This window comes from Bombina bombina, chromosome 4, assembly GCF_027579735.1.
Source record: "Bombina bombina isolate aBomBom1 chromosome 4, aBomBom1.pri, whole genome shotgun sequence".
NCBI lineage: Eukaryota > Metazoa > Chordata > Amphibia > Anura > Bombinatoridae > Bombina > Bombina bombina.
Window position 1 is genome coordinate 879,913,401 of NC_069502.1, and position 23,841 is coordinate 879,937,241.

General features: G+C 40.7%; 1 protein-coding gene across 3 annotated transcripts in view; it reads left to right on the forward strand.

Annotated features, from left to right (window-relative positions):
* Positions 1-23,841, forward strand: part of LOC128657415 (zinc finger protein OZF-like) — a 71,076-nt gene that overhangs the window by 7,620 nt on the left and 39,615 nt on the right. For all 3 annotated transcript variants that reach the window (XM_053711754.1, XM_053711755.1, XM_053711757.1), the window contains exons 2-5: positions 7,271-7,425; positions 16,030-16,137; positions 17,344-17,448; positions 19,642-19,755. In XM_053711754.1, coding sequence (XP_053567729.1) covers positions 7,374-7,425; positions 16,030-16,137; positions 17,344-17,448; positions 19,642-19,755 — 379 coding nt within the window. In that variant the 5' untranslated portion in view covers positions 7,271-7,373. The remainder of the gene's footprint in view (positions 1-7,270; positions 7,426-16,029; positions 16,138-17,343; positions 17,449-19,641; positions 19,756-23,841) is intronic.

Sequence of the window (23,841 nt, forward strand, 5' to 3'; positions counted from 1 at the left end):
CCTTTACGCAATTTAAGAAAGCTTCTCTCTTCACCTGCTTTGCAGATAACCTTGATAGTATAAATCTGCCCCTGGGGGGACAAGACTTGAACCCTATCCTGTATCCCTGGGATACTACTTCCACAGACCAAGAATCTTGGACATCTCGGCTCCAAGCCTGCAGAAAGAAGGAAAACCTGCCCCCTACTTGATCCAAGACTGTATCGGGGGTGGCCCCTTCATGCTGACTTAGACTCAGAATAAGGTTTCTTGGATTGTTTCCCCTTACGCTAAGATTGACTGGACCTCCAAGAAGTCCTGAATTGCTCCGGCTTGAAAGAAGAGGAGGTAAACTTTTGTTCTTTGAAGTTGCGAAAGGAACGAAAATTAGAATTCTGGCGAACCTTAGATCTATCCTTCTTGTTTTGAGGTAGGAAAGATCCCTTTCCACCAGTAACTTCGGGAATAATCTCGGCCAGACCAGGACCAAATAAAGTCTTGTCCTTAAAATGTAAAGACAGGAGTTTGGACTTGGATGTAACATCCGCAGAACAAGATTTTATCCATAGAGCTCTGTGAGCTAGAACCGCAAAACTAGAAATTTTGGCCTAACAACTTGCATGCTGGCATCACAGATAAAAGTAGTAGCCAGCTTTAGAGCTTTGATCCTATCCTGGATCTCCTCTATGGTAGTCTCCTCTGAAATTAAGTCAGACAAGGAGTCGCACCAATAAGAAGCTGCACCTGCAACCGTAGCAATACTTGCAACTGGTTGCCATTGTAAACCCTAATGAATATACATCTTTCTTAGGTAAGCTTTCAGTTTCTTATCCATAGGATCCTTGAAAGAGGAACTATCCTCAAGGGGGACAGTTGTTCTCTTGGCTAGAGTGGATATAGTGCCCTTTACCTTAGGTACGGTGCACAGAGTCAGCAACAGGAAACATTTTCTTAAAAACAGGGGACGGGGAAAAAGGGATCGCCGGCTTCTCCCATTTCTGAGCTATAATGTCCGACATACGGTCTTGGACCTGGAATACCTCTACAGATGAAGGTATGACATCAAACACTCTGTTAAATTTATTAGACTCCTTAGGAGTCTCAGCGGCTGTAGAGTCGGAGTCCTCCAAAGTGGCTAGGACCTCCTTCAAAAGTAAACGGAGGTACTCCAGCTTAAATCTAAAATTAATCTCCTCTGGATGTGCTGTACTAGCAACAGCAGTTTCAGAAATCTCGCCCTAGGAAGCTACTGAGTATTGATCCTCCTCAGATAACTGAGAGAGGCTGACTAACGCAAACTTAGCAGAGTCAGAACTCTTTGTATGAGATATATTCTTAGATTTCCTTTTTTTTTTTTTTTTTTACCAGCTATAGGAAAGGCTGATAAGGCTGCAGAAACCGCAGAAGTTATTTGCACAGCAAAATCGCCTGGCAAATAAACACCCCCAGGAGCTTGTTGAGAGGAACCGCAGGGCACTGCATGTGAAACTGCTAATGCTTGGGAGGTTTGAGGGGAAAGCTGAGGCATGGCACGGAGAACATTATCCTGAGAGACAAATGGCTCTGAGAGGGAATTTCTATTTTTAGGAAAAAGAATATTGTTTAAACATGAGGAGCAAAACTGCACAGGAGGAATAATTTGAGCCTCCAAGCAATATAAACACTTGTCAAATGACACACTTAAGTTTGCATCAGGATCCATAACGTTAGGAAATTGGTCCCCAACAATAAAAACTAAGTTTCAACTAATTAAAGGGACATTTTACACTCATTTTTTCTTTGCATAAATGTTTTGTAGATGATCTATTTATATAGCCCATAAAGTTGTTGTTTTTTAAATGTATAGTTTTGCTTATTTTTAATTAACATTGCTCTTATTGTCAGACTCCTAACCAAGCCCCAAAGTTTTATGAGAATATCGTCGGCTACCTTCTCCAGCTTGCTCCTGTTTGTGTAAAGGGTCTTTTCATATGCAAAAGAGGGGGAGGGGGGAGTGTCTTATTTCCCACTTGCAGTGGGCTTTCCAGCTACGTTTTCAACAGAGCTAAACTGAGAGCTTCTAAGTAAGTTTTTTAACAGTTTTATACTGGATTTTTTTTTATCAGTATCTGTACATGTTATTCTTTATAGTAGTGTCTATTACATGCAGTTATATGAAAGTGAGTGTATACTTTCCCTTTAAGTAGTCTCTTAACAAAAAAACCTAAAATATTTTGGATACACACAAACAAAATATTGTTAGAATACCAGATGAATAATACAAAAATAACTTGCACCTCTAACCCTTAGCTCTGCTGATGACTCACCACTCCGGTGACCAGCAGAGAATATCCCACTAGTTGGGGACGTGTCCAAGCCGCGGCCATGGCAGGTCGCACATACTAGAGGCTCCTGGATCAAGATATCGATATTCTGCCAGTAATCCACTACGCAAGCAAACCACCCTAACCGCTAAACTTTGTGGAAAGTTTTCCAGGCTACTTCTACCTAAATGGTAATCCCCAACGGATGAAAATACTCTTACCAGAGCCTTATTTCAGACAGCCGGAAGCCTGGACCGCGGCCTAAGTTATATACCACCCCCCCCACCCCAGCTTGCCGGGTAAAACAGTTCTAATTATCTCACTTTCTACTTTTATTTAAATGTATAGATCTCTGTCAAACGCACAAGAAATGGAGGACTCGCACCTACGGATAAGATTGATGCTGGCTGAAATTGAGAGCAAAATGATCAGCGGATACGACAGCCTTTTAATGATGCTGAGAGCTCTGTATACAGGAAACACTCACTATGTGTATATACGGCTGAAGGAGAAGGGAATGGAAACGTATGTAGCAAGCCCTCACTCCCGAATGAAAAACATCACATTGAGGTAATCCACACTTGCAGCCTAGTGGGTCCCAGAGAATCTCAGAAGCACCTACCTTTCATACTTGCCCCGGCCAAGGGGGTTGTGGCTATCCATAAGAGCGGAGAGCAAGTGTTACATGGCGGCAAGAGGTAGCTGTATCACTAGGCACTAAAGGGGAAACTCGCGCAAATGAAGGTGAAAAGCTGACACCGCCATGTCGGAAGGCCCAGAAAATGGATATACGAACCTGGATTTCCAGCGCTGTAAAACTGAATGTGACTTCCTCTCTCACCGGCTACTCTCTACATAACGTAAATAAGGATACCCCTACTCACTGCATCATGACTCTCACGGCTCATCGGAACACTGAGCAGCCCCCGAGGCTCTCACAACTAGGCCTGAACAGAGCCACACTGAAAACTGGAGTAGGTTAAATTAATTAAAACCTATCTGGAGTTAGGTGGCTATTAACCTTTGAGTCAAGCGGTATGAAAGTTTCCAGACTTTGGAACCTCCCGAAGTGATATGCTGCAAGGGTAACCGGCTCATGCCATACCCCATTTTTGAGACTCCATACAGCTGATAGCTATACCTTTATTATGCTCACGTTGTATAAGAATGTATTACCTTTTATGTTTACAGGCTCTTTATTAAATGCTAATTTTTTTGTTGTTTTCTGCAGATTCTAATATGTAACGTGTACTATATAATCCTCAATCTATCTTGAAGAGAGCAGCATAAAGGTGATTACTTATTTTACACCTCAATTACCTAGGACATCACAGTTGTCGGCTACAAAAGCTACTACTTATCTATGTGTACATTACAGCAAGCTGTACCGTCTATTAAGAATTTAAGCCTTCTGTAAGGTCTATTCCCTGGGTTCTACAGGTCTACATTTGAATTTATGCTGAACACTTTGATTTACTATATGTGAAGTGGAGGTTATAAAATAGGTTGTACTCCTTTCAATGTTTACTGTTACGGTTATATGCTTGACATACTTAATCAGTTACTGTAATTGATAACTGTACTGTGTCTCGTACGATTTATTTGACCGGCAATAAGATACAATCTCACTTACAGGAACTGCTATGCCTATCCCCTATAGAGTTGGTGATATTAATCCCGGATAAGCTAGCTATTTAGCCTTCATAGTACTCATAGATGACCTATCAACTATTACTGTGGCACCCTTATATTATATATATATATATATATATATATATATATATATATATATATATATATATATATATTTAAATCCTAGATGGTTGGAGCATATAGACATACATAAGCCAATATAACTTAGTTATCAAACTTTGGGTACCTTATTTTAGAACTTAGGTCACACATATGCAGGTCCTGTAATATATGATGTTCGCCACAAAATACCACTTTATCTGCAATAATCTGTTTTCGAGCTCTATAACATAGAGACAGTTGTTCATAGGACAGGATAACCTACATCTCAATCAGACTTTGGGTGCATCTATTCAGGATATACAGGTATATACAGTATATCCTCACATCATATAGGCACTCTTATACGTAAATACTTAATATGCTCTAAATCTATAGTAACCGCCCACTTTTAACTCAACGCCCTTAATTTATTCCTCTATACATAGTCTATGACAATATACTGTGCTTCAAGCTGGGAGATAGAGAGCTAACTTACATTAGCCATATATTAGTTACTGTTTTAAAATTCTAATATCCTAAGCGGTGCTTACCCACTGAAAAAATTTGCTTGAATTTAAAATAAGTTCATATATCCATATTTATTACCTTCTAAGTACCATAAGAAGTGGGCATAGAAGATGACTTTCATGGCTTTGCAATTGCCTACATCATAGTGGCCCATGAGTGACCAACCAAATAGTCATACCAGTATGATCCTCTTAATGTAAAATGGAGATTTCAGAAATTGTATACTTTTATTTATGTGTCATTATTGTTTTATGGCAATCTTTGTATATTACTTTTTCATTTTTGCAAAATCTCAATAAAAACTATTAAAGATAGAATATCCCACTAGTTGAAATCTCGAAGACGCGATCACCAGCTAACACAGACCCGGATACACATACCCGGATCGGCTAACCAAGACATATGCTATATTATACAGCTCGCCAAACACTCCGCTCAACGATCGGCTGATAGAGAAATCCGTGGATAGGAAGCGCAGAGGCCAGTCACGTGACAGATTAAAGAAACTGCGCCACAGATAAAAGGAATCAAAACTACCCTTAAAGTACAAATCACCCTCATAAAACCTTGCAACAAGTTGCCATATATAATAAATATGGAGCCTCCAAGTCACAGATATTTATAAACACCATTAACCCTCTCATTGCCAGCCTCTTAAAATTTAACTTGAATACAAGTTAATACACCCCTATATAGCAGATACAGTACCCATTTATATATCCCTGTTATTAATATATCTCCACATTTAGAGATAAGTTATGTCCCAGGATAATTCCACAAAGGATTTAACCTCTAGAGTGCTGGTTCCTTCTAACCTAGAAGGGAAAGCACTCTTAAGAGAGACAGATTTATCAACTTCAGACAGGGACCTGTAGAAAAAGTAAAACAGAGTAACCAACCCTGGTTTTCTATAAAAGGGGTAGCATTGATTATGTTAGACATTAAAGTGCCATAAAACAGGTTGAGATCTGTGCATACCCTAAAAGGGCTAATTAAGTAAAACTAGTTTGCATAAAAAATTGTTTAATAAAAATTGTTGGGAAGTACTTTAAAATAATTTTAAACAATAAGCAAAAATACTTAAAATAGCCATGCTGTCTGGACACTGTGCTCCACCCCTCTTATCAGTGTTTAGACACAGGCTTTGTATTTCACCTGAGTTCACAGCTTCTAGGCATGCTCCATCAGATAATCCCTATTCATTTGTGCATTTTACCAAAACAACAATGGATATAGCTATAGCCATAAAAGGAATTGTGTGGGGGGAGTTAGAGTTGTACAATTCAGAAATTTAAAAGAAAGGGCTAATGGTTAGCCGAGGCACTGCAGTATAAATTTGCAGGAAAAGTAATTAATGTACATATTATTATATTTTGTCTCTCACACAACTTGTTTTATGTTTATGACCACCTTGCCGTCTTCTAACTGCTAAAAGCCACCATTAGTCTTACTAAAGAGAATTACATGGACTCAGCATAGCCCCAATCCTTGATTGCAGGGAAAAGTACCCATTAAAGGATTCAAAATCTTCAGACACCATCTTTGCACATCCTCCCGATGATAAAGGCAAAGAATGACTGGGGACTTATGGGAAGTAGAAGTGATACTTTACAGCTCTGCTGTGACATTCTTTGCCTCCTCCTGGTGGCCAGGAGTTGAATTCTCACTAGTAATTAGAATGGATTTGTGTACTCTCCATGCCATTGGAAAGAAATAATAATTATGGACAGAAAGTATATAAGAAAAAATAAGCAGACACTGAAAGTTTGTGAAAAGCTAAATACACGCATTATACACAATAAAAGCAGACACAAAGTCAGAGAAAGGAATTGATTTAAAGAGACACTCAAGTCAAAACAAACTTTTATGATTTTGAAATAGCAGCAGTTTTAAGACCCTTTCCAATTTACTTCCATTATCATTTTTTTTTATATTCACACTTTCTGGGGAGCAAGATCCTATTGAGCATGACTAAAAATGAAACTTGCATGATTCAGATAGAGTATGTTATTATAAAACACTTTTAAATTCACTTCTATTTTCAAATGTATTTTGATCTCTTGGTATCTATTGTTTAAAATAAGTACATACATATCCTACACTACTGGGAGCTAGCACACGCTAGCCTTTTGCGATTGGCTGACTATGGGTTATTTCCGCTAGACATAAGCTATTTGCGTGCATCGGGTAGCGCATGTATTACAAGTAAAATAACAATTTCTATGCTATTGTATATCATGTACAATATATAACAATAACCAAAAAAAAAAAAACTTTTTTGCATTATATACAATGTTTTTTTAGGATTTTTGGTTATTAATGCAAACTTGTTTCTAAAAATACTTGTGTTGTGGGGAAAAAACTGCCTATAATCCGTGCGGGTATTTTACAGAAAAAAGATACTACAATTTAAATATAAAAATTTGCAAATAGTTAGATCTTCAGTACAGGGTGTCAAATGGATAAAAAAAAAAGGGATAAAGATCTATATGTAGTGACATAAAATAAAAACTATGTATCGTTATGTATTATTTTTTTGATAATCATTGTCTCCTGTTGCATGAATCCATTGTATTCAATGTAATCCCTTTATGATCAAGCCGAGTGATTGTTGTATCTTGGTTTGTGTATGAAACTCAGATACAAGTGTTGCTCACCCATAATTAATACCATTTGCTTTATAATAATGAACTGTACATGAGACTTCTCTCTCTCTGTGTGTTTAGGCTCATGCTACTGTGAAGATCATGTATGATACACGTCACTGTGTTTGTCAGTAAGGGAGAAACATAAGAATATCTGACAAATTCAGTTGCGCTGAACAAGACAATGTCTGACGAGATCGAGAACCAAACCTCAGACCTTCCTGATGCACACAGAGGTAAGCAGGACGTTGCATGCATGTGACCTGTTTTTTTCATCAGAATAAGATAATATTTACAGTAATATTAAAAGTACATATCGGTTGCTAGTGTGCTCAGGCTATACAGATATTTATACTGGTCAGTGTTTAAAAACCTGCTTTAGCCTTATTTTTACTGGTCAGTGTTTAAAAACCTGCTTTAGCCGTATTGTTAACAACAATATTGAAACAAAGTGCTCACACCCAGTGTAAATATCTGTGCTTACATGGGCACTGGTATGTAGGTAAGTTCCTTGCACAGTGCGGAGTGTACCTCCCAATCAGCGCTTCTATGTGTATTTCTGTTCTATGCTGATCTCATATTTAAAAATGGCTAAAGCAGTTTTATGTTTGTTTTTTGCTTTTTTAACCCACTAGGCATTACACTGTGTTTTTAGTGTGATGGGATGTACTGCATACTGCTGACTTTCATATGTCCCTAATATTTACACGTTTAATAAGGTTTATAGGCACAGAGCTGTGTAGTTACTATAATGTGTATGTGGTGTTGTTGGTCACATACAGGGAGCACTAAATTAGGGTTTAATAAAGTTTATAGGCACAGAGCTGTGTAGTTACTATAATGTGTATGCAGTGTTGTTGGTCACATACAGAGAGCACTAAATTAGGGTTTAATAAAGTTTATAGGCACAGAGCTATAAAGTTACTATAATGTGTATGAGGTGTTGTTGGTCACATACAGAGAGCACTAAATTAGGGTTTAATAAAGTTTATAGGCACAGAGCTATAAAGTTACTATAATGTGTATGCGGTGTTGTTGGTCACATACAGGGAGCATTTAATTGGGGGTTTAATAAGGTTTATAGGCACAGAGCTGTGTAGTTACTATAATCTGTATGTGGTGTTGTTGGTCACATACAGAGAGCACTAAATTAGTGTCAGGGTTTTTTCCCTGTTTTGTTTGCCATGTGCTGCTGGCAGCCATTTTACTCATCTCTCTTGCTGACTCTGGTGCATACTGTGTGATGCTGCTCATTTCCTGCACTGTCTTTTATGGCCAGACTGGTGTACATCATCCATGTGAGACAGGATGCAGTCTCAGAATTGTGATGTCATCATTTATTATTTAAAGGGCCTCTGTTCAGTATGCTTTGCCCTTGCGTTGTCTCAGACCTGTTAGTGAGAGCTCCTGTGTTTACCTGGCTGTCTGACGTCCCTCCTGGTTCCTGATCCCTATGCTTCTTCCTGACTCTTTTGTTCTCCTTGTTCCTGATTCCGACTCGTCTGACTACTCGATTTGACTCCTGACTCGGCTCGTCTGACTATTCGCTTTGGCTCCTGACTCGGCTCGTCTGACTACCAGCTCTGGTTTTGATTCCTGGCTTGTTATTTGACTTGTGGACTTTTTATTAGTTTTTGCTATTAATAAAGGTGTGATTATTTTTGCACTTCTCGTCTCATTCCGATTCCTGGCATCCTGACATTACGCAAGGGCCATGAATCCTGATGGTGCTAATAATCCACCTTTACCTGCCATAATTTCCAGGATGGATGAACAGGATCACCGCTTGGATCAATTTGCACTAGCCCTGCAAACCCTGCTGACTTGCACTGCACATTTGGACCAAAGTGTCCCGCAAGTTATGGCTGCTCCTGTTTCCGCTGCTGCACCTAGTCCTACCAGGAGCATGTCTGGTTCTGCACCTCTACCTCGGAGATATGGAGGCGATCCTAATCAGTGCAGAGGGTTTTTGAACCAGGTGGGCATTTACTTTGAGATGTTACCTCAGGCGTTTCCCTCTGACAGAGCTAAGGTGGGATTTCTCACCTCGTTACTCTCTGACACAGCTCTTGCCTGGGCTAATCCCTTGTGGGAGACTAATAAATAAATTTGTGGCCTCCTTTCGAAGGGTATTTGATGTTCCGGCTCTCTCCTCCTCTGCTGCTAAACGACTCATGTGCATTCAGCAAGGTACAAGATCTGTTGCTCAGTATGCCATTGAGTTCCGTACGCTTGCCGCAGAGGTAGGTTGGAACAATGAAGCCCTTGTTGCCACCTTCTTTCATGAGCTCTCTGATGCGATTAAAGACGAAGTTGCTGCCAGAGATTTACCAGAGGATCTCGAGGCATTGGTGTCTTTTTTTTTTTTTTTTTTTTTATCCTAATTGACATCAGACTCAGAGAGAGGCCCTCTTTCAAGGAGCGCTTGCGGAAGCCTCCTTTTCCATTGTCTCCTACGTGTTCGATCCCACCCATGCCTCCCTCTCCTCCCATGCCTCCTGGTTCCGAGTCACCAGGTACTGCTGAGCCGATGCAGTTGGGATTCATGTGTCTCTCCGCAGTGGAGAGGGCCTTTAGGAGGAGGGAGGGGCTCTGCCTCTATTGTGGGTTACAGGGCCACCTTTTGAAGTCTTGTCCTACACAGCCGGGAAATGCTCACACCTAAGGTCCTGTCAGGGGCAGACCTTGGGTGGTTTATCCTCGGCCCCGGAACCTCTAAAGGAGAAACCTTTGGTCACGGTTGTCCTTTACTGGGTGGACTCCTCCTTTGTCACCCAGGCTCTTGTTGACTTCGGTGCTGCGGGCTATTTCATTGACAGTGCTTTTGTATCAAAGCACTCCATTCCTGTTTTGCCTAGGTCCGTTCCGCTTTATATTGAGGCCATTGATGGCAGGCCCCTTCAGCCCGCACTCGTTACTCACAAAACTGCTCCGTTAACCATGGCTGTTGGGACTCTCCATTTTGAAACCCTCCAGTTCCATGTGATAAACTCTCTGCATTTTCTGGTTGTTCTGGGTTATCCCTGGCTCCAAAAGCACAATCACAGTCTCGACTGGCGCTGGTCCGAAATTTTGTCGTGGTCTCCGCAGTGTTTTACCACTTGTCTTCGGAAACCAGTTAAAGTCTTGTGCACTTCTTCGGTATCTCAATTGCCAGAGGAGTACCGAGAGTTCCTAGACGTTTTTGACAAGGTGCGTGCCGGTATGTTGCCTCCTCACCGGTCTTACAATTGTGCCATAGAACTGCAACCCGGAGCCATTCCTCCTCGGGGCCGGGTTTACCCTCTGTCTGTTGCGGAGAATTGTGCTATGGAGGAGTATGTTGCTGATGCTCTGTCGTGGGGGATCATCCGCAAATCCTGCTCTCCTGCAGGGGCTGGCTTCTTCTTTGTGAAGAAAAAGGGTGGTGAGTTAAGACCATGCATCGATTATAGGGGTCTTAATCGTCTTACCATTAAGAATGCTTACCCTATTCCGCTCATTACAGAACTCTTTGACCGCCTCAAGGGAGCTACGGTCTTTACTAAACTTGATTTGAGAGGAGCGTACGATCTCGTTAGGATCAAGGCGGGTCACGAATGGAAAACAGCATTTAACACCAGGAGCGGGCATTATTATCTTGTAATGCCCTTTGACCTATGTAATGCTCCTGCATTAATTAATGATGTCCTACGAGATATGTTGCAACAGTGTGTTGTGGTGTACTTAGAAGACATCCTCATACACTCACCCACACTTGAGGCTCATCGTTCTGATGTTACACAGGTTCTTCAGAGACTATGTGAGAATGGCTATCAGACTCAAGTAACCTTTCTAGGTTATGTTATCTCTGTTGCAGGGTTCTCCATGGATCCTGACAAGTTATCTGCAGTTCTGCAGTGGCCTCGCCCAGTTGGTCTTCGGTCTATTCAACGTTTTTTGGGGTTCGCCAATTACTATAGAAAGTTTATTAAAAAAATTTCTTCCTTGGTTAAACCTATCACAGACATGACCCGTAAAGAGAATGATCCACTCCATTGGTCACCTACTGCCATTAAGGCCTTTGATAGTCTTAAGACTGCCTTTGCTGCCGCTCCAGTTCTGGCTCATCCTAACCCTGTCCTGCCTTTCGTTCTTGAGGTCGATGCATCTGAGACTGTAGTAGGTGCCGTCTTGTCTCAACGTCCTACGCCTGACGGTTCCATGCATCCTTGTGGTTTCTTTTCTAAGAAATTGTCTTCAGCAGAGTGCAATTATGAAATTGGCAACAAGGAATTACTGGCCATAATTTTGGCACTCAAGGAATGGAGGCATCTACTTGAGGGTACTAGCGTGCCAGTGCTCATTCTTACTGACCACAAGAATTTAACTTATTTATCTGAAGCAAAACGCTTGTCGCCCGACAGGCCAGATTGGCGCTATTTTTGTCTTGGTTTAATTATGTGGTCTCCTACCTGCCTGGTAGTAAGAATGTTAGGGCTTATGCCCTCTCTCGACAATTTTCGCCTCTGTCCAAGGAGAAGTCCGTACCTACTCCTGTTATACCTCCTGACCATATTTTGGGTACCATACGTACTAATTTGACTTCTCCCTTGGGGGAGGAGATCCTGACTGCACAAACCAATGCACCTCCTGAGAAACCTAGTGGTAAAAGTGTTTTTTTCCGGAGAATCTTCGAACTAAACTTTGCACACTTACCACTATCCTAAAGCCACAGGTCACCCAGGCAAGAACCAAATTATTTGGTCTGTCACTCGACAATTCTGGTGGTCAGGTCTTCGTTCTTCGTTTACATGGGTTACCCAAGGAGATAGTGTCGGACCGGGTAGCCAGTTTGTCTCCAGATTTTGGCATTCCTTTTGTTCTCAAATGGGGATTCAGCTTTCCTTCTCCTCAGCATATCACCCTCAATCCAATGGGGCTGCGGAATGGTCTAATCAAGCTCTGGAACAGTTCCTCTGTTGCTATGTCTCAGATCACCACAATAATTGGTCTGAACTGTTACCTTGGGCAGCGTTTGCTCGTAATAGTGCTATTAATGCTTCCTCCAAGTTATCCCCATTCATGGCGAATTATGGGTTTCAACCATCCTTGTTGCCCGATTCATTCATGTCTCAGGGTATTCCGGCTTTGGAGGAGCATCTCCGGCAACTCCGTTCCACGTGGGTGCAGATTCAGGATTGCCTTAATCGTTCTATGCAGCGCCAAAAGTTCCAGGCTGATCGTAGGCGTCTGCCCGCGCCTTCCTACCAGGTTGGTGAGAGAGTTTGGCTGTCCTCCCGCAACTTGAACCTTCGTGTGCCTTCCAAGAAACTGGCTCCCCGTTATGTTGGTCCTTTTCGAATACTCAGACGGGTCAATCCTGTGGCCTATGCTCTTGGCCTTCCTCCTGCAATGCGCATCTCCAATGTTTTTCATGTCTCCCTCTTGAAACCATTGGTTTTTAATCGGTTTGCCACTGTGTTGCCTCGCCCCCATTCTATCTTTGTTGACAACCATGAGGAGTATGAGGGGGCCGCATACAGTATTTGGTTCACTGGACCGGCTAAGGTCTGGAGGAACGTTCATGGGTTCCCTCTTATGATGTTCATGCTCCCGCCCTCCTCCGTGCCTTCCATGCCCATTTCCCCAATAAGCCTTTTGTCCTCCCGCGGGGGAGGGGTCGTTGAGGGGATGGTACTGTCAGGGTTTTTTCCCTCTTTTGTTTGCCATGTGCTGCTGGCAGCCATTTTACTCGCCTCTCTTGCTGTCTCTGGTGCATACTGACTACTCGCTTTGGCTCCTGACTCTGCTCGTCTGACTTTTCGCTTTGGCTCCTAACTCGGTTTGTCTGACTACCAGCTCTGGTTTTGATTCCTGGCTTGTTATTTGACTTGTGGACTTTTTATTATTTTTTGCTATTAATAAAGGTGTGATTATTTTTGCACTTCTCGTCTCAGTCTGATTCCTGGCATCCTGACAATTAGGGTTTAATAAAGTTTATAGGCACAGAGCTGTGTAGTTACTATAATGTGTATGCAGTGTTGTTGGTCACATACAGGGAGCATTAAATCAGGGGTTTACCAAGGTTTATAGGCACAGAGTTGTGTAGTTACTATTATGTGTATATGGTGTTGGTCACATACAGGGAGCACTAAATCAGAGGTTTAATAAGGTTTATAGGCACAGAGCTGTGTAGTTACTATAATGTGTATGTGATGTGGTTGGTCTCATACAGGGAGCACTAAATCAGGGGTTTAATAAGGTTTATAGGCAGAGAGCTGTGTAGTTACTATAATGTGTATGTGATGTGGTTGGTCTCATACAGGGAGCACTAAATCAGGGGTTTAATAAAGTTTATAGTGACAGAGCTGTGTAGTTACTATTATGTGTATATGGTGTTGTTTGTCAGATACAGGAAGCACTACTTATTTTTCTTGTGTTCTAATGAAGTTTCCTACTGTTATGGTCCCACTTTGTTTTTATACTGTCATAGAAATAGATCATTACTAATTTGTTTCAGTGGAGACAATAAATGACTGTCACAATTTGCATTAAAGGTACATTATTCCGCTGGGTACAGCTACAACACAATGGTCACTACTCACCATGTTATTGCTTTTCCTCCTCTTCCTGTAGCTCTCTGTAGAGCTTTACTCATATTTCACCTTTTTACAGGTGCTGAATCCTGTAGCTTTGCTTTTTAATACAGGGCAACGCCATATTTTTTTCACAGCAGTATCGTGCGCTTCAGGTTATTACACATAATACAGAGTGTGAAGTTTTTGCAATGTTTATACACAGTGTAAAAGTTAAATAATGTATAAAAAGCCACATGAATAATATATAGAGCAATGCAGGGGCTGCAAAAATATAAAGCTTCAGGTAATCATACACCCTAACTCCGTGCACAGTACAGATGGTAAAAAGCCGGCAATATCACTATTCTGTGACTGCGCACTGCTTCTGTCCCAGGGTGCAAAAATACCTACGCTCCAAGATGGTGGCACCCAGTGTAAAATGCGCAGGGCATCAGCAACTGGCACCTGTAAAGGGTTAAAATAAGAGATCAGCTTTGAAGAGAGCAGCAGACTCAACAGGATGGCAACAAATAAACATGTTATAGGGACATGAACTTCAAAATGACACTGACATTATTTAGATAGGCAGTACGATTAAGTTGAGCTTAGGAGCACCCTCTATACATGAGACCAGTGCTTGTGATGAGAACATACTGAGGTAGACACAGGAGTGTGCTGTATAAATGGCAGCAGTGCTTGTGATGAGAGCATACTGAGGTAGACACAGGAGTCTGCTGTATAAATGGCAGCAGTGCTTGTGATGAGAGCATACTGAGGTAGACACAGGAGTCTGCTGTATAAATGGAAGCAGTGCTTGTGATGAGAGCATACAGAGGTAGACACAGGAGTCTGCTGTATAAATGGCAGCAGTGCTTGTGATGAGAGCATACTGAGGTAGACACAGGAGTCTGCTGTATAAATGGCAGCAGTGCTTGTGATGAGAGCATACTGAGGTAGACACAAGAGTGTGCTGTATAAATGGCAGCAGTGCTTGTGATGAGAGCATACTGAGGTAGACACAGGAGTGTGCTGTATAAATGGCAGCAGTGCTTGTAATGAGCGCATACTGAGGTAGACACAGGTGTGTGCTGTATATATGGCAGCAGTGCTTGTGATGAGAGCATACTGAGGTAGACACAGGAGTGTGCTGTATATATAGCAGCAGTGCTTGTGATGAGAGCATACTGAGGTAGACACAGGAGTCTGCTGTATAAATGGCAGCAGTGCTTGTGATGAGAGCATACTGAGGTAGACACAGGAGTGTGCTGTATAAATGGCAGCAGTGCTTGTGATGAGAGCATACTGAGGTAGACACAGGAGTGTGCTGTATAAATGGCAGCAGTGCTTGTAATGAGAGCATACTGAGGTAGACACAGGAGTGTGCTGTATAAATGGCAGCAGTGCTTGTAATGAGAGTATACTGAGGTAGACACAGGAGTCTGCTGTATAAATGGCAGCAGTGCTTGTGATGAGAGCATACTGAGGTAGACACAGGAGTCTGCTGTATAAATGGTAGCAGTGCTTGTGATGAGAGCATACTGAGGTAGACACAGGAGTCTGCTGTATAAATGGTAGCAGTGCTTGTGATGAGAGCATACTGAGGTAGACACAGGAGTCTGCTGTATAAATGGCAGCAGTGCTTGTGATGAGAGCATACTGAGGTAGACACAGGAGTCTGCTGTATAAATTGCAGCAGTGCTTGTGATGAGAGCATACTGAGGTAGACACAGGAGTCTGCTGTATAAATGGCAGCAGTGCTTGTGATGAGAGCATACTGAGGTAGACACAGGAGTCTGCTGTATAAATGGCAGCAGTGCTTGTGATGAGAGCATACTGAGGTAGACACAGGAGTCTGCTGTATAAATGGCAGCAGTGCTTGTGATGAGAGCATACTGAGGTAGACACAGGAGTCTGCTGTATAAATTGCAGCAGTGCTTGTGATGAGAGCATACTGAGGTAGACACAGGAGTCTGCTGTATAAATGGCAGCAGTGCTTGTGATGAGAGCATACTGAGGTAGACACAGGAGTGTGCTGTATATATGGCAGTAATGCTTGTCATTAGAGCAAACTGAGATACGCACAGAAGCACATGGATAACATTCTTGCAAAACTGCTGCCATGTGTGGTCCAGTCACATACACACTCCTGATTTTGTGTGTGTGTGTAATACTATTAGCTAAATTATTAGGCTTGCACTAATTGTGTAAAAAACTAAATCAGAAATTACAAATTTCTGTTTTAAACATTTATATTATACTCTGTACTGTGCACTATCCGGTAATTTCCTGCTGTAATTACAGGGCGTCTAGAGGAAAACCCGGGCACTTGGCTATTAAATGTGAAAGAAGAGGATGAGACAGATGACATGAAAAGTCATCAGACTGAAATACATTGGTCCCTCCCTGCCGGTGAGTAGTAATACGTGAGAATTAAAAGAGAGAAGTGCTCAACCTGGGAACAAACAATAGCATAATAGCTTGTTCTATGGCTAATTACTTCCCAAGAAGCAGACTCTTTTTGCTCAACATGTGCCTTTTACAGAGAAGAACTTTCCTGAAGCATATCAGTCTGATCCTGACTTTACAGTACAGTCCAGCCCCGAAATACCAGGCAATCCCTCTCTGAACGAGAGAAACAGCAAAACCCCAGACGTACGTTTCGGCCTATTGTGGGCCTCATCAGTGAGGTGCAGCCATATCCCTCTAGGCACACTGAACAACGGGTCCACGTCTGGATTCCCGCATCACACTTAGGGAGACTTCCCTAAGAGTCATAATTTGCATAAATTAAAAGAGAGAAGCGCTCAACCTGGGAGCGAACAATAGCATAATAGCTTGTGCTATGGCTAGTTACCACCCAAGAAGCAGCCTCTTTTTGCTCAACATGTGCCTTTCACAGAGAAAAACTTTCCTGTAGCACATCAGTCTGATCCTGACTTAACAGTAAAGTCCAGCCCCAAAATACCAGGCAATCCTTCTCTGAACAAGGGAAACGGCAAAACCCCAGACGTACGTTTCGGCCTAGTGTAAACCTTGTCAGTGAGGTGCAACCATATCCCTCTAGGCACTTCCCTAAGAGTCATAATTTGCATAAATTAAAAGACAGAAGCGCTCTACCTGGGAACGAACAATAGCACAATAGCTTGTTCTATGGCTAGTTTCCACCCAAGAAGCATGCTACAGGAAAGTTCTCTTTGAATGGCACATGTTGAGCAAAAAGAGGCTGCTTCTTGGGTGGTAATTAGCCATAGAACAAGCTATTATGCTATTGTTCCTTCCCAGGTTGAGCATTTCTCTCTTTTAATTTAAGTAATACGTGAGAGTCTGCCGGGGTTGTGCACACAGTTACTTACTGCTCTCCCTTATGGTTTACTGTCTGATTTATAAGCGCAGATAACAAAATGAGTTTAACCCTTGTTTAGTTCATGTTGTAGTTTTATACTGGAATATAGAAGATCATGGTTGCAAAAAAAAAAAATGATGAGAGGTAGAAGTAGCAGAATGTGGGTATTTGGTGCTATTATCTGTCTTGGAAATACACACACATTTTTTTATGGTAAAGTTATAAAAACTAGATCATGTGATATAAAAACTGAATCTGCTTTATTTGTACAGATGAAGATAAAGCTGATATACTGAAAGTTGAGATAACAGAAGATCTGTGTGTGAGGCGTCAGCTGGAAGCACCAGATAAGAAAACCAGTGACCGTATCAGCCCAGGTGAGTGTGCACATATGTTGTTTCTGAGGGACACAGGTTACAGGTGAATGTGCACATGTTGTGTGTGAGGGACACAGGTTACAGGTGAGTGTGCACATACGTTGTGCCTAAGGGATACGGGTTATAGGAGAGTGTGCATGTGTGTTGTGTCTAAGGGATACAGGTTATGTGCTTATAGGTGAGTGTTCACATATATCTTGTGTGAGGAATGTGGGTTATAGGTGAGTGTGCACATATATTGTGTGTGTGTGTGTGTGTGTAAAGCACGTGGGTTACAGGTGAATGCGCACATACAGTATCTCACAAAAGTGAGTACACCCCTCACATTTTTGAAAATATTTTATTATATCTTTTCATGTGACAACACTGAAGAAATGACACTTTGCTACAATGTAAAGTAGTGAGTGTACAGCCTGTAAAACAGTGTAAATTTGTTGTCCCCTCAAAATAACTCAACACACAGCCATTAATGTCTAAACAGTTGGCAATAAAATTGAGTACACTCCTAAGTGGAAATGTCTGAATTGGGCCCAAAGTGTCAATCTTTTGTGTGGCCACCATTATTTTCCAGCAATGCCTTAACCCTCTTGTGCATGGAGTTCACCAGAGCTTTACAGGTTGCCACTGGAGTCCTCTTCCACTCCTCCATGACAACATCACGGAGCTGGTGGGTATTGGAGACCTTGCGCTCTCCCACTTTCCATTTAAGGATGCCCCACAGATGCTCAATAGGGTTTAGGTCTGGAGACATGCTTGGCCAGTCCATCACCTTTACCCTCAACTTCTTTAGCAAGTCAGTGGTCGTCTTCGAGGTGTGTTTGGGGTTGTTATCATTTTGGAATACTGCCCTGCGGCCCAGTCTCCGAAGGAAGGGGATCATGCTCTGCTTCAGTATGTCACAGTACATGTGGGCTTTCATGGTTCCCTCAATGAACTGTAGCTCCCCAGTCCCGGCAGCACTCATGCAGGCCCAGACCATGATATTCCCACCATAATGCTTGACTATAGGCAAGACACACTTGTCTGTGTACTCCTCACCTGTTTGCAGCCACACACGCTTGATACAATCTGAACCAAACTTTATCTTGGTCTCACCGGACCACAGGACATGGTTCCAGTAATCCATGTCCTTAGTCTGCTTGTCTAAAGCAAACTGTTTGCGGGCTTTCTCGTGCATCATCTTTAGAAGAGATTTCCTTCTGGGACGACAGCCATGCAGACCAATTTGATGCAGTGTGCGCCGTATGGTCTGAGCACTGACAGGCTGACCGCCCAACCCTTTTAACCTTTACAGCAATGCTGACAACACTCATATGTTTATTTCCCAAAGACAACCTCTGGATATGACACTGAGCACGTGCACTCAACTTCTTTGGTCGACCATGGCGAGGCCTGTTATGAATGGAACCTGTCCTGTGAAACCGCTGTATGGTCTTGCCCACCGTGCTGCAGCTCAGTTTCAGGGTATTGTCAATATTCTTATAGTCTAGGCCATCTTTATGTAGAGCAACAATTCTTTTTTTCAGATCCTCAGAGAGTTCTTTGCCATGAGGTTCCATGTTGAACTTCCAGTGACCAGTATGAAAGAGTGTGAGAGCGATAACACTAAATTTAACTCACATGCTCCCCATTCACACCTAAGACCTTGTAACACTAATGAGTCACATGACACCGAGGAGGTAAAATGGCTAATTGGGCCCAATTTGGACATTTTCACTTAGGGGTGGTTGCCAACGGTTTAGACATTAATGGCGGTGTGTTGAGTTATTTTGAGGGGACAGCAAATTTACACTGTTATACAGGCTGTACACTCACTACTTTACATTGTAGCAAAGTGTCATTTCTTCAGTGTTGTCACATGAAAACATATAATAAAATGTTTACAAAAATGTGAGGCGTGTACTCACTTTTGTGAGATACTGTATATTGTGCGTGAGGTACATGAGTTACGGGTGAGTGTGCATAGTAAGTGTGATAGTCTACTAAATAATTCTCTTATGGCACATAGTAATTTTTGGGTCATCACATGTTTGTTTTTATATATATATATATATATATATATATATATATATATATATATATATATATATATATATATATATATACACAGTATATAATGAGAGAGAAATTGATAAATTGATGCATCCCACAAGTACTACAACTTACACATATGCTTGTATTCTCACTGTACAGGCTGTATGGATGTGAAGCCTTCAGATGGCTCAGCGGTTGAACATGCAGGAGAACCATATGTGTGTGTTAACGTGAAGACTGAGGAGGATGAAGTTCTTATAAATATGGCTACAGGTGATTAACGCATATTAACACCTTACCCTTAAACATCCACCAGATATAGGACAGGCATTGCTGATGCCGGCAAGAACGTGCTATATCTTCATGGCTCCGGAAGTGAGGCATGCATTCCTAGCACAGCTTCACCACTGTCACTGAATCTGCGCTAGTTAAACCCTTAACGACCAAGGACATGAGAATCAAGCACAGTGAAGGGGCTAAGTCGCATAGCGATGGGCATCAAATTTAAATATATATGTATATGAATATATACATATATATTTATGTGTTTAAATGTGTATATATGAATATTAATACATAAATATATATGTAGATAAGCATATTCATATATTTATGCAGTTATTATTTAAAAAACAAAAAATGCTACTCATTTGTATGTTAACAAACTAAGCTACTCTGTATTTTGGGGCAATTGGGTGACATTTAGAAAATTTACCAAAGATCTGATCTCTGGTTAATTTTTAGAGCACTAATTGCTACCACGAGCTTGTGGTAGCAATAACCAGCCACTTGTAATCTAGCCCTTTGCCATTAAAGGGACACTGAACCCAAATTTTATCTTTCAGGATTCAGATAGAACATGCAACTTTCTAATTTACTCCTATTATCAATTTTTCTTTATTATCTTGCTATCTCTATTTGAAAACCAAGAATGTAAGTTTAGAAGCCGGACCATTTTTTGTTCATAACCTGGGTTGTGCTTGCTGATTGGTGGCTAAATGCTGTCCAGGGCTCTGAACCAAAAATGGGCTGGCTCCTTAGCTTAGATGCTTTCTTTTTCAAATAAAGATTGCAGGAGAACGAAGAAATTGGATAATAGGAGTAAATTAGAAAGTTGCTTAAAATTGCATGCTTATCAAATGGACATATATAGCACTAACACAATGGAGAAATAGGGAACGCCTCATGAACCAATAGATCCATTATAATTGTATAAGAGACACAACAATTAATTATTTCTTATATAGTACATGATAATCTGGTGATATTTAGTTTCTCATAATTAACTTAAATGTGATCTTTAGCAACACAATAACCTTATAAGAATCCCAGTGTTCAAACAAGCAGCAACACGCATAAAACTGTTAGTGGCGAGTCCAGCTCTGGGCAGCCTAATAGTACAGCCTTAGGTGTTATATACTAACATATGCACATTACATGGAATATCACATGTGTGTAAGCACAATATATTACACCCAATAACCCATTACTGATAAGAGTATTTGAACAAGGGCGAATGGGTTTACTAACTGAACACCTAAATCAGGAATACCTTTTAGACCAGACCATTGTGTACTAGAAGTGCTATTTCACACATCCTGATACCGGTTACTAATAATATCAGTATTAATGGCAACCAACCCCACAATTAATAAACAGTCCACTCAGTGAAACTAGAAGTAAGAGACTAGAGCCAAATGCACACAATTCACCAGTACTCAAGTAGAGACTGGTATTATAAGAATCGATCTAGTTGTCACGTCTATATTTACAGCCAGGCAAATTGACTACTTGGCAGTTATGATTAGGATGGAAATGATGTGGCTATAACGATTTTAGATAAGGCCATATAATACTTTGACCACACCACTACTCATTTCCACCTCTTTTCACTAGTAGCCTATCAGAGTTTAGATTTTTTATATGCATGTTAGTTTTGTTGTAATTTTTTATTTTTTAATGAATGATTAAGTTATATTTTAAACCGGAATACTGCCTACCCAAAAGTCTGGGCATTAGAGTGCTAAATGCATTCTTTCTGTGGATATTTCTTTATCCATAATTTTTTTTGTTCATGCCCTCAAAGGCTATAGACTCTATGGCCCCTATTTAAGAAAGTCTGGCGGACCTTATTCGACAGTGCGGATCAGGTCTGCCAGACCTCGCTGAATACGGAGAGCAATCTGCTCTCCGTATTCAGCATTGCACCAGCAGCTCACAAGAGCTGCTGGTGCAACGCCACCCCCTGCAGAATCGCAGCCAATCGGCCGCCAGCAGGGGGGTGTCAATCAACCCGATCGTACTCGATCTGGTTGAATTGCGGCGATGTCTGTCCGCCTGCTCGGAGCAGGCGGACAGGTTATGGAGCAGCGGTCTTTAGACCGCTGCTTCATAACTGGTGTTTCTGGCGAGCCTGCAGGCTCGCCAGAAGCACGGGGCCTCAAGCTCTATCCGGAGCTTGATAGTTAGGCCCCTGTATGTCTTGTTATCATAAAGTATGGATTAGAAACATTCATTTATTGTTAAACTTGCCAATAATGTATTATGGAGTCTTGCTGCTTTATTAAGTATGTAGCTTACACCGAGTGGTGTAAATTATGTTCCACCTTTGCTGCTGTTTTTATAAATCCATATTCAAATCACTCTGCTTTTAGTGAGACACATAGAATGTTGGAACAGTTAAAATAAGCATAGCGTATAAAGCGTATAAAGCAGTTGCAACGTAATTAAACCACTTCTTGCATAACATCTAATACTTTTTCGGTACTATTATGTGTCAAATACTACTTGCTAAATGTGAGTTTAAACATCTTATTAAATTATTGGCTAGTACACAATAGGTGTTTGAGAGCATTTTCTTAAATTATCATTAAGCCGTGATAAAATAAAATGAACGGACTGTCTCTCAGTGCTGACAGTCTTGTGAGCAGGATCAGATTTTACCGGTTAGTACATTTTAGATTTAAAGGGTCATGAAACCCAACATTTTTCTTGATAAGCCCTTCAGAAAAGCATAACAAGGAAGCAAATTAAATAATAGAAGTAAATTGAAAAGTTGTTTAAAATTGTATTTTCTATCTGATTCATAAAATAAAATTTTTGGATTTCATGTCCCTTTAAGGCACAGTTCCTGGATTTTAAATTAATGTTATTTTTGTTATAATCACTGCATTATAGATAAAAGACAACCCCTATCCACCCACAATACCCCCCCCTTAACATGTTTTGCCACTGAAGGCTTTTTCAAAATGCGGGGCGATACGTGATCACACCTATTTTCATGACGTCATTGCGAATGCTATTATTCGTCCTCTGGATATTTCAAGAAAAATGTCAGTTTTATTTAGGTAGACAGAACTTTAACATGATTGTTATCACTTCGTGGATCTGAAATATATTAAACCTTACAGTATAGGTTTCAATATATGAATATCTCAATAAGATTTATTTATTATGTTATAAAGATGTTATATGGCCAACTATCCTTAAAAATGTGATGATAATATTTATTATAATGTTTATTATGGGGAGATTTAAACATAATAATAATATGGCTAATAGTGAAAATGAACGTGATATGATTCAGATGTGACATTGAGGATTGTATGGAGCCCATATACCTATTACACTTTTTAATGAAAGTTAATTTTACATTAGATTCTTATTTTAATTATATGGCAAAATGTTATATTAGTAGTTCATCCTGATAGAATTACATGGATAGGATAATATTCTTATACTTATAAATTGGAGAAATAATTATTGTTCTCATTTAAACTAAAAGTTTGAACTGTGTTTCATAAATATATCCAACACGTTTCTGCTGTCAACAGTGCTTGTTCAATATCTCCTCCTCTGATTCCCAAATAATTTTTCTGTAGTTCAAAACACTTTAATTCTGATTTTTTGGCTTTGTGGAAGTGAAAGAAGTGATTAAGGACACTGAGAAATGTTCCAATATTCTCACCCTTAGTCATACCTACATTTGCATGTGATTCCATAGATCACCCCTCCTGAGCTGCAATCTATTTACGTTGAGATTTTTTGTACATAACTGCAGATTGTGCAGGTTCTACAAGTAAAAATTCCCTTGTGTTAAATTAGGTAATTTCTTTTTCTCATAATGACTATGACTGAGTATGTCTCTCAGATTTTTAGTCCTTGTATAACCCACTTTGATTTTGTCTCCTATAATTTCTCTTAATATAGGAAATACTTTTTTTTAAATTTAATATATCGAAGTGATTTTGCACTATGTTGATCGCTTAATTCACCTGTTATAGATCATAATTAATCTGGTATCTCCATCGGTTTCTCTGGATTTCTTTCTTTTCTCTCTGTTAATTCTGCCCTTCTCTG